General features: G+C 41.4%; 1 protein-coding gene and 1 long non-coding RNA gene across 2 annotated transcripts in view; one reads left to right on the top strand and one right to left on the bottom strand.

The window, feature by feature from the left end:
- LOC118598610 overlaps window positions 1-6,275 on the top strand; it is a 23,498-nt gene extending 17,223 nt beyond the window's left edge. The window contains exon 2 of the long non-coding RNA XR_004947655.1: window positions 5,771-6,275. This is a non-coding gene — a long non-coding RNA (uncharacterized LOC118598610). The remainder of the gene's footprint in view (window positions 1-5,770) is intronic.
- Window positions 6,276-6,583: 308 nt separating this feature from the next.
- On the bottom strand, window positions 6,584-10,809 carry LOC112161214 (COUP transcription factor 2). The gene is made up of 3 exons (XM_024296270.2): window positions 9,816-10,809; window positions 8,562-9,086; window positions 6,584-7,897 (listed from the first exon to the last, which is right to left on the bottom strand). Exons 1-3 carry the CDS (start codon window positions 10,324-10,326, stop codon window positions 7,620-7,622), a joined length of 1,314 nt encoding a protein of 437 aa, XP_024152038.1. The 5' UTR covers window positions 10,327-10,809; the 3' UTR covers window positions 6,584-7,619.
- Window positions 10,810-11,332: the final 523 nt, after the last annotated feature.

Here is an 11,332-nt window from a genome sequence, read left to right as displayed (position 1 = left end):
TTAAAACTACAAAAAAAAGTTGATTTTGCTTGATAGAGCCCTTTAAAGCTGCATTTCGGAACCATGGCAGTATGTTTTGTTGAAGTACGTCCATTCAAAATGTAATAATAAAGTTTGATAGTTTGATAAAACAGAGCGGTGGAAGCATGTTATGGATCTTGTAGGCTCTATTGTAAAGTGTTCCTATTGGTTTAATGATTTTGTAGGTTATAAGTAACCAGACAGGCAGACGATATGATAGACCGAGTGCATGAAGATTTGTAAGTAAGAATCAAATCTGGTCTATTTTTGTTGAAATAAACACTGTTTTTGATCTAGTTAAATGAAGAACGTGTTTACTATAAATGAGATGAGAATCAAGGAATGCCTCCAGATACTTGTAGACCGAGAAAACTTGTTTGTGGGTATTTAAGGTGATGGAAATGAATAACTGTGTCCAAGATTTTCCTTTTCCGTCATTAAACTTTCTGTTCCTGCGTTTGGTCTGGGATCTCCTCAGTTGTGCGTGTGGTTATTCCTCAGTGTGTTTGTGTGATTCCAGCTGCTATTTTTCAGACATTCCTGAGTTTTTTTTTTATTTTTTTATCTTTTACATCATTGATGACTCATTTCTTTCTCAGTTTATGTTTTTTGCTCCGTTTTTCTCAATGAGTCCAAACCTGTATTTGTTTCTTATTCTAACCTCATTTTTGGGAAAAGGAGGGAAATTGTGAACAAGCAGCGTCGTGCGAGGCGACTTTGCTGCAGGAAGGACTGGTATCTACAGCTCAAAGATGACTTTTGGATATTACAAATATCTAACCAAAAGTCCACTGAAGTGAACTTCACCGCGTCCAGATTGTCTTTGTGAAGGAGAGAACTTTCAGAAACTGCAGAAAGATGCTGAACATTCAGTAAAAGAGGCCCTTCAAATGCTACATCTGCTTAGGAGCAAAATCAAGACCAGAAGAAGCTGTAGAAGATCAAGTCTTCTCCTTTACCTTTATCACTTCTGCTCACACCAACAACTCTATAAGTAGACAATTTCTTTAATTTCACAAACTGCAGTCATGCAACCATTTGCCAATTGGAAAGAATGAAAAAAAAAAACATCACTTCAGACAGTCTTAGGGGTTAATGAAACTACAAAGCAACACATTTCTGAAATTTAATTATTTTATAGGTAACAGATAAATTACAGTTCAAATTTGGGTAATTAAATTACAATTACTACAATAAAGAAACCCCCATTAGTTAATAATTCACATTTTGGTGCAGTAAAACTGTTGTAGTGACTAAATAAACTGATTAATTTGGGTAAATAAACGGAACAAAACAAAAAAAAATTCCAGATTTATTCCTACATGAGTTGGAGATTAGACAAAGGAAGATATAGAGAGGAACATTCTGCAACTACAGATATTCATACCATTTCCAACTTGTTGAAAACAAAGGAAAAACTTTTCCTCATAAGGATAACTAATGCAAAAACGTCTAAATATCAGTTAAGTGTGAGTCATGAGATGAACTGCTTTCCACTGCCCTGGTGTGCAGGCTATTGTACAATGTACGTTTTCTCATGTTCATGTTTTGAAATTAATTGATGATGCTAAAAAAACCTGATTGCTGTTGTGTAGCCTCTGTTTTTATCCTGTGGACTGAACAAGGGTAACTTGTTTGTGATAGCTTTATTCATTTGAGGGTTTGCATGTCGGTAGGAAAAAAGTAAAGAAAAGTAAGGAGTATTCAATTACTTTTTAAATTGAAAAATGAGTAAAGTAATTGATTACAATTTAATTCAGTAAATAAAGTAATTAATTTTCTCTTCAAACGTAGTTTTCCTAACACTGCTTGCAGATGTTTGTCTTAAATCAGGAAGCAGGTCGGAGCGTGAAGCCGAGAAACCAAAAGCGACAACATAAATCAGGAATTTTTCTGAAAAATCAAACAAAAAAAGCTTCAATTGTATCACTGTTCTGTCATTAAAAATAGTTTATGGTTTATTTAAATTTTTTTCATGAAGTAAAAGCTGAGGGGAACATTCAAAGAAGGAAACAGAAGTGGTCCGAGTCCAGAACCCTGTGGAGCACCATAACTAATTTTAATGGACAAATATCAGTTGAGTGTGCCTTTTAGAGTTGATTGAATATTTTTAATCGTATCAAATGCAGATCTAGAGTTACACAGGACAGATTTTAAATTAAGTGATTGATTGATTGATTTATTTTTTTTTTATTGCTGGTTGTTTTCTTTACATTTCATGTATGATTTCTGTGAAAGCTCCTCTAGGGACAGATGTTGTGAATTATTCATGGCTATAAACTCTGCAATGCAGACATCAGATTATTTTAATATCACGAGGATCTATGTTTTTTGAGTTTTTTTGTATTTGTCCCTATTTAAAAATAGTTAAAGTAAAGTATCCTCTGATCGTTCAATGGTTACTCTTGAATAAATACTTGAATTTACTTAAAATAATTTACGTTAAGAGTTCTTAAATTTAATTTAATGTTAAAAAAATGAAAGTTTATATTAAATAGAATAAGAATAGCTGAGAATTTAGAGCATATTTTCCTCAGAAATTGAAGGTTGTTTCCTACAAAATACTTTTATAAGTTTCACAACAACAAAAAACACAATTTACGAATGAAGATTTAAAACATCTGAACTACTTTTATAAACTTCTTAGCAATAATGACCCCCACCAGAGAGATCGAATTGTCACAATTTCTGATTGTTTATAACCAAATAAAAAATATATTAGGGATTTATTCAATAAAATATACACAATAATATTGTCAGTAAAGCGGTTTAGTCAAATATGTTGAGGAAAATTTTTATATTTAAGTTCCTTTTTGTTTTCTATTATTCTCATATTTGCTCCTTTTTATTCCTTTTGTTGATCATTCATCAGTTTGTGCATCATTCGTTGTTACTTTGCATTTCACTGCAACATCATAGAAGAGTGATATTAAAGAACAAACGCTGCACTTGACTTGAGCTCAGGACGCCATTGTGCCTTCAGTCACAATAACACTGGCTGCAGAAAGCTCTTCTGGATCGTGCTGCTACCACAGATCCCTGATATCGGTGTATTAGTGGGGGATTAACGTGACTTTCGCCCTGGTTTCTGTGCACAATAAAGCTTTAATTTAGGCTCTGGCAGGGAGGCCGGGCTGTCCGAGGATGAGCCAATGAGGAGCGGCGGTGTCTGTGGAGTATCCCTGCCCTGTGGTGGTGCTGGCGGGCCAGCCCGGGCCTGGCAGCAGACTGCAGTGACAGACGCGCCCATGGGATTCCACCTGTCAGCCTCGCACGCACTAATCGACAGGCCTCGTATAAGCTGAACTCTCTGTCACCTCTCTGTCAAACCTTCATCTTCTCATTCCTCTGACAGATTTCCAACCCCCCCCACCACCACCTCAAACACTGTGTCCCAAACTCCGCCCCCGTCCTCCAGTCTGGATGAAACACATCACCGCCAATCTTCCACGCCTGCTGCAGCCCGACCGCATGCTTTCTCTGCCGCACAAACACACAAAATTGGCTTTTTTGTTCTTTAGGAAAATTCAAACTCCATTGAACCCCCCCCCAGCTTTAATGTGACAGAGGTGCTCTTTAATGTTCTACAGTAATTGGGCAGGAGAGGCTGAGACTGTTTGGGAGGAGGAGGAGGAAGAGGAAGGGTCATGGTCAGGTTTCTCATGGAGGTTATTCTGCATCTGTCTCTTAGCAACGGCTCGCTTTCTGTACAGTCCTTGAGTTGATTAGTGTGTGTTTTTTTTCTGGTCTATCGCTGAAATGTTTTGCAGGGAGGGGGTGGTGGTGGTGGTTTGGGGGCTCCCCGGCAGACGGCTTCCTCTCTCTTATCTCCTGCTTTTGAAATGTAGTTTCCGTGAGCGTCAGATGGGCTCACTGAGGTGTGGAGCAGCAAATTAGCATCTTTCAAAGCAGAAAGAAAAAAAACCCCTGACAGGTAGTGGATTAGATAAGAATTTCAAACTGCTCCTCGCCTCCTTTTGGAGACGATGCTCCAGTGAAGACACCAACCCAACGTGGGCTCTGGTGTCAGGTGAAAGGGCAGGCTGGGGTCGGAGGTCACTGGATGGGTCTGGAGGACCCTCGTGAGCTTGAAGGCTTCAGAAACCGCCAGACAGAGTGGCATGATGTCAGTCTGATAGGATTAGGAGAGCCCTCGCTGGACGAGGAAAACACAACATCAGCGGGGGGGTTGGAAGGCCTCCCTGTGTTTTTTCACATCTAAAGAAACTCTTGAAACTCCTCATCTCGGCTGTTACCACTATTTAATTAAAAACAAAGTTTAAATAAATGAAAAAACACAAATTGGAGATCTGAAGCATCAAAACTGAGAAAGGATTTTGACCAGAACTCCTTGGATTCGTCACAAACAAGAAGTCCATTCGATAGAATTGAAATGTCCAAAAACCGTCCAACAAAATCATGTGATTTTAAGTCTGATTACAGGCATTAAGTTAAGCCAGTGCGACACGCAGACTGTCAGCAGGTACTTCCTGAAGTGGGAGGAGTTTAGACAGCCATCAGATGAATATGAAAATAATACAGAAAATCTCAAATTCTAAATAAATCTCGAGATAGTTCAAGTATTTTACTTCCTCTTTTTGGCTAAGGTTATTTTTTTCCCCCTAGTATTATCATGTATTAATTGTTTAGTAGTGTCAGTAGTAATGTTTAGTTTTGTACTTTTAATTTTTTCCTCTGAAAATATTTAAATTAATTAAATATTTATATATTTATTTACGTTTGAGAAAAAAATAATTTAAACCAATCATTTTTTTAAGTCGTTAAAAAAACCCTACACATCCACTTTAACTAAATTCAAAGTGCCAAATCTATATAAACTTCAGGCCCTGAATGGCGGTCTCCATCACGGTTTGGTTTTGCAGCTGTTTTCACGGCGGCTGAATTTGTTTTAACCGTTTCAGTCCAGCAGGCCTTTTGTCTGCAATCAGATAATGTATTTATTTATTTATTTTTATTATTTAGATTTATTTTAGCACGCGAGAGAGTACCGCGTGCGAGGCGGAAGTCCCACAAACAAACAAACCCTCAAGCGCACGCGGCGGGCTCGGAAAAGCCTCTGATTTGTCATTATCAACGTCCTCGTGACTTTGACGGCCAACGCTGTGTTTAAAGCTTCAAAATTGGTGTTTGTTTGAATCCGGACTAATGATAGGCCACACACGAAAAAAAGGCAGAATTTCCCAAGCGTTGATTTTCACTTTCTACATTTTATAACACATTTTAAAATATTCTTTAGCGCTATAGGATGTTAAAGCATTTAAAGAAACTGGTTTTAGTTTCTAAAATTATCCATTTTGATTATTTTTAAAAATTTGATAATTTAGGAGCAAACATTATGCTTTATTATTTTAAAAACAGTCACTTTTATTTTTGAAATATTTTTTAATTTACTCTACTTCATAGAATTACCTATTTTAAAGCATTAAAGCCGCAGAACTAATAATTTGAAGATCATTTTAAAGTAATTTAAGTAAACAGAAAACGCACAATCTCACGGGATTTTTTTTCTTTCTTTTTATATTTATGTTTAGAGTTTTAAAGTTAGACTGAAAATACTACTGAAGATTATTTATATAAATTTAAAATTAGATTTTTAATAAAAATGTTCCTTAAGATTTACAAATTATATGAATCACATTTTTCGATTTGAGTACAGTTTAATAAAATAAATATAAGAACTTTAAAAATACACGCGGTTTTATTAATTAAATTTATCAATATTTTACAGATCTCGGAAGCTGATTGGCTGCCTTCAAACGGCGCTGTCCAATCAGCGGCCTCCGCGCGCGGTCTCCCGGGGAGTCGTGGAGGGGGAGGAGGGAGCTGTGAGGCTGGAGTCAGCTCGTCGTCCTCCCGCAGACCGGGCTCCGCGCGGCCCGCTGGCTCTCTGCGGGACTCGTACGTGTGTGGGAACGCGCTCCTTTGTTTCACGCTGGCCCTTTGGCCCGGAACGCCCAGGGGCCGCGGAGCGCCCGGCTTCATCCTCCTCAGGGTAAACGGTCGTGACAGAGCGCTCAGGGGCCCCTCATTAGCTCTATGTCCACTAAGAAGCAAGAGAAGCTGCCTTAATCCTCTCTGTCTTCTTCAGTCTGGCTCCACAGACTTCCTCAAACGCCCTCCTGGACCATTTCATGCTTTTATTGTGGAATTCTGAGCCCCCCAGAGCGGGTTTCTGCTGCAAAATAACCATTTTCACATCCTTGAACAAAATAAAATGCTATTTTTTTTGTTTCCTCAGAGCGACATTACTGTGTGTTTTAGCTGGTAAAGATCTAATGACGCCTCATCAGGCCCAGTGAGGCAGCAGGGGCAAAGTTAAACGCTCTCCTGCAGGGGCTCTTCAACTGAGGCGAGCCCAAACGCACCATGACATGCACATAAAGATGTCACTGTCAGTGGAAGTAATTAGTTTGATTAAAATCGCCAACGAGTCACAATACGGCAGGCTCCAGCCCGTCTCACAGCTCTGCAGCACACACAGACAGCTCACCTGCACAGGTAAAGCTCGGAGAGGAAGCCGGAAAAACACAAATACACGTCATTTATAAATCTTTAGTTATAATTTAATCAATATGTTAACCAATATGCTTTCACAGTACATCAGTGGTTGTCTGAAAAGAAGTAAACACAGGAAAACACACACTGGGTTCAGCAGATGCCCTGCAGTGAGCGGACGGGCCTTAAAGTCAAACCCTTCAAAAGGAATTTGTTTTGTGGTTCTTCATCCCTTTATCACAGAAAAAAAAAATCAGTGCTCTTTGAATTTAAAAACAATTCTGTAAATCTCAAATTGTGGTGTTTGGTGATTCGTGGCGTGTTTTTCGTCTCCTCAACCTCGTGACTCGATTTAGAGGAAAAAAAGTTATAAAATTGATAAATTTAAAAGTTTTCAAACAAACAAATTAATACAGTCTCCTGAAGAATAAACCAAACGGCAAAGAATTTGTTTTGTAAAATATTTCAATTAAAAAAAAGAATTGGCACAACCTGAAAATAATGGTTTTTTTTTTTTGTTTAACATCAAACAGAATCAGTGCTTTTAGCCTGGCGGCTGGTCGGATCCGAGCACGGTTTGGAGTTTACGACGTTTCAGTCCAAAGTGCTTCGTCTGAAAAGGTACGAAAACAACGACAGTAAAGAAAACACGTAAGACAGTCGCCGCAGTTTTCAGAACCAGGGCAAAAAAATATATATATATATTTATAGATATGAGACAGTAAAAAAAACAAAAAAAAAACATAATTTACAAGCACGATAAATATTCACACGGGTCCAATAAATATTGTTTTTTTTTTTAGTTCCCCCAAAAAATGCAGTTTGTAAGAGGTCACCGGGATCAGTTGGTGTTTGTGGGTGAACGGGTTAATGATCTGCCGCCGATCACTTCGTCGATAAGTTCATCGCTTTCCTTTCCGGAATAAGGCAGATATCCCCTCTGACAGCAAAACAAAATAGCATGAATTTGCTTTTCGTAATCTCATTCCACCGGCAGACAAAAAAAAAAAGAAAAATACCTGCACTTTATAAAACAAAAACAGGATTGAGAGCTTTTTGTTGAGCCCGGCAGCGGTTTTCCTCTATTGGAGATTGGGAATGTAAGGCCAGCTGAAGCTGCTGCCGGACAGCAGCATGTCCCGGATGAGGGTCTCGATGGGGGTCTTCCCCACCAGACGCACAAAAAAGAGCTGCTCTATGACGGAGGAGGAGACGGTGCGCAGGGACGGCAGGCGGAGCAGCAGCTTCCCGAACCTGTTGGGCTGGTTGGGGTACTGACTCCTCACGTACTCCTCCAACGCGCACTGGGATTTCTCCTGGAGGCTCTCCACGTGCGCCATGTCCGACAAACCGCAGGCATCTAGAAGACGGAAAATCCAAAGAAACATATAGGATTATTAAATGGTTTTCCTGATCCAGAGGAATCACAGGCGGCTGTACTGCTGAGTGCACTGTAGCGCTGCAGGCCTGATGGCAGCAGGGGTTACAGAAAGGCTACTGTGTCCCAGTTTAAAGACACATGTTCAGATGACGAAAATAGACCTACATCAGAGACCTTCTTTTATTTTTTACTCTGCCGCAGCTCATCCTTTTGATCCAGCTCACGGTTCAGGATGATTCTTTTGGAGAACTACATTTTAAATTAAAAGCAATAAACATTGGATCGTTTAAGTAAATATGAGTAAAGATTGTTGCATTTATTCGATGCCTCTTAAACCCCACAATAACAGCACGTTGCATCATTTCAGCGAACCGTGAGGTGACAAACTAGGTCATAAAGGTTCAATGCAGATTTCAGCCTGCAGTAAGAAGATTATTTGCTCTAACACAAGGGGGGCTGTTTCCACATGGGGTTTAAATCAACTCTTTTACAAGATTGTTGAGGAAAATGTTTTTTTATTTTATTTTATTGCATTTGTTTAACCTTATTTTGTTGTATTTATTCCATCTCCTGTACATTTTGTTATTTTTAGATATAAACATATGTTAAAAAATATTCCCTAACAGGTTATTTTGGTCTTCACCTGTGGTAAACAGCACGACGGCCTTCAGGCAGCTGTACTCAGCCGAATCCACGTGCAGCACCTTCAGCTTCTCCACCTGCTCCTGGAAGACCCGGATGTGGTCCATGAAGGCCACCACCCGGTCGGCCGACATGGGGGACGCGTGGAGGCCCGCGGCGGCCAACAGCGGCGCTACGTGCACGGGCATGGAGCACTGCGCGGCGTTCAGCACGAACAGCTCGCTCCAGGTGAGGCGCAGGAGGGCCACCTGGTCCGACACCTGCAGGTCCGGGAAGAACGGGATGTTGCGGGCCCACTCCACGGCGCTGAACAGCATCCGGGCCGCCAGCTCGCAGATGTTCTCAATGCCCATGATGTTGTTGTTCTGCAGGCACTGGGAGCCGAACCGGGAGGTCGGGTAGGGTTCGGCCCGCAGGAGCAGAGAGATGTACCCGGACAGGTAGGAGTGACACTGGAGCGGGTCACCGTTCGTTAGCGCGAACTGGCCGTGGTACGCCTGGGTGGGGACCCTGCCTCTTTGGACGGCTACGAAAACATAAAAACACACCAGACTGGGCTTTAGCTGGACAAAAAAAAAAAATCAAAAATAATATTTAAATGCTGCTATAAGAAATAAATCACTTTAAGCTAATATTTTAAGCAATTTTTTTTATTTGTTTACAAATATGTAAACTTTTTAGTCTTCAAATATTATTGCTAATATTCTATATTTAAAAATATATATATTACAACATATGTATTGTTAAAATATAGCAATAAATCTATAAACAATAAAAACATTGAAATAATAGAAGTAACAGTCGGGCTGTCCGTGGATAGGCCTGAACAAATTCAGTGACTTATCTGAGGACAAATTGCCTTAAAAAATGTAAATACAAATTTAAATATTTTTAATGTACAATTTAAAAATATATACGTTATTTTATATAGCAAATTTAAGCAGCTAATTCAGCTACATATTAAAAAACATGCTAAAGGATGCTAGCTGTATTTTTTAATTAAATATCAATAAAACGGACAGCTAAAAATAATTTTAGATACATTTTATCTACATTTTTACCAACATTGTATCCTGGAAATATTTAAAAACGTCGAACAAAGACGGAAAAGCTCCGTTTTTTGTCCTCGGATCAGCGGACAGCGCGTGACGGGCAGTCGGGATTAAGCTAGGCTACATAAATATCGCCTGAACACAAATGCGGTTTCTCCGCATCCCGCGGAGGAGGAAAAACGGTTGAAATGAGCGGCTCGTACCTTCCCTCCTCATGCCGACCTTCAGGCATTTCTTCAGGCGGCAGTACTGGCACTGGTTGCGGTGGTGCTGGTCCACGGGACAGTTCCTGTTGGCCCGGCAGGTGTAGGTCAGGTTCCGCCGGACGCTGCGCTTGAAGAAGCTCTTGCAGCCCTCGCAGGTGAACTGTCCGTAGTGTTTCCCGCTGGATTTATCCCCGCACACGATGCACTCGATCTGCTGGCTCTGCTGCTTGTCCATGGACGACGAGGAGGAGGATGAGGAGGAGAAGGAGGTGCTGTTGTTGTTGTTGGTCGCCGCTGTGGTCGCGGCGGAGCTGCCGGACTGGTTGGGCGGTGGAGGAGCCGCTGCCGCCGCCGGCGGTAGCTCCAGGGAGGTCGCCGGCGTCCCCGGGTTCCTGTGTCCCGTCAGCTCCCCCGGTAACGTCAGGGGGGCCACCTGGGACACCGGGGAGGACAGAGTCCCCGGAGTGTCCCCGACGCCCTCCGCGTTTCTCCAAGCCACCATAGCCATGTTCTCCAGATCAGCGCGCGCCCAACTTTCCTGTGTTTTTAATCTATCGACACCTTTCTGCCGAGCACATTTAAGAAAGCCGCGCGGGAAATAGTCTCAATCTGACCCTAAAAAGTGACAAAACGGAGTAAAAGAATGAACAGTCACCCAATGAAAATCCCCCTTCATGCGCGCCGGAGAGATGCGCGCTAACATCCGAGACGGGAAGAAAAGCACCAGAACCGAAATCCACACAGGAAGGCGACGTTATTCCGAGAGGACGCGCTTAGTCTGATCCCCTTAGGTGTGTGCGCGTCCAGCTTTGACGAGCAGAGCGCGAGCCAAGCCTTCATCAGGGGATGGAGTCACCGGAACAGGCGATCCAGACGCGCCGTGCGCTCCCGATCACCCGCGAGCTCCATTAAAAAGGAGGACGGAGGAGGAGAGAAAGAGGGAGGGCGCGCGGTGGGAGGGGGTTTAATGGATGATGATTTTGATGAGGCTTCGCAGAGTGTTGGAAAGTGATGCGCCCGCGCGCCACCGTTCGGTTGCGCGCGCTCTGGGGGCGGGGTTAACGCGTTGGGAAGCTGCTCTAAAAGTGCAAAGTGGAGTGGGAATTCTATCCCGCTTTTTACCCGTTTATCTGCGTCTTCTAAGCGTTTCTTTGCTCTCTATTCAACAGAGATTTCTCTCATGTTTTAGTGGATACATACGTTTGTTTTTCTCCATAAATTATTGGAAGATGAAAATCCTAATTGTAGTTATTTGATGCCACCTAGTGTCACCAGTTAATTACGCAGAGAATAGGCCTTCCTCGTGGAAACCACTCCAGGAAATTAGGATATAAACTATCATTATCAGGGGCATAACGATTATTAGGTTTTATCTATTCAGTCATTTTCACATGTAAACTCTGCATTTCCATTAAAGAGATAACTTTACTAGAAAGAACATTCACACCTTAAAATATTTGGGCCACAAATACTTATTTTTTCATAAATTCTACTGTATTTATTGTCCGCCTTTG

This window comes from Oryzias melastigma, linkage group LG3 (assembly GCF_002922805.2).
Source record: "Oryzias melastigma strain HK-1 linkage group LG3, ASM292280v2, whole genome shotgun sequence".
Lineage (NCBI taxonomy): Eukaryota > Metazoa > Chordata > Actinopteri > Beloniformes > Adrianichthyidae > Oryzias > Oryzias melastigma.
The sequence above is the reverse complement of the archived record's forward strand: the minus strand, read 5'-3'. Positions and strand labels throughout refer to the sequence as shown.

Coding starts and splice junctions, on each gene's coding strand:
- LOC112161214 (XM_024296270.2), bottom strand. CDS start 10,326: ATGGCTATGGTGGCTTGGAGAAACGCGGAGGGCGTCGGGGACACTCCG. Junction 9,087..9,815: donor GGTCGGCATGAGGAGGGAAG/GTACGAGCCGCT, acceptor ATGTTTTCGTAG/CCGTCCAAAGAGGCAGGGTC. Junction 7,898..8,561: donor CGTCGTGCTGTTTACCACAG/GTGAAGACCAAA, acceptor TCCGTCTTCTAG/ATGCCTGCGGTTTGTCGGAC.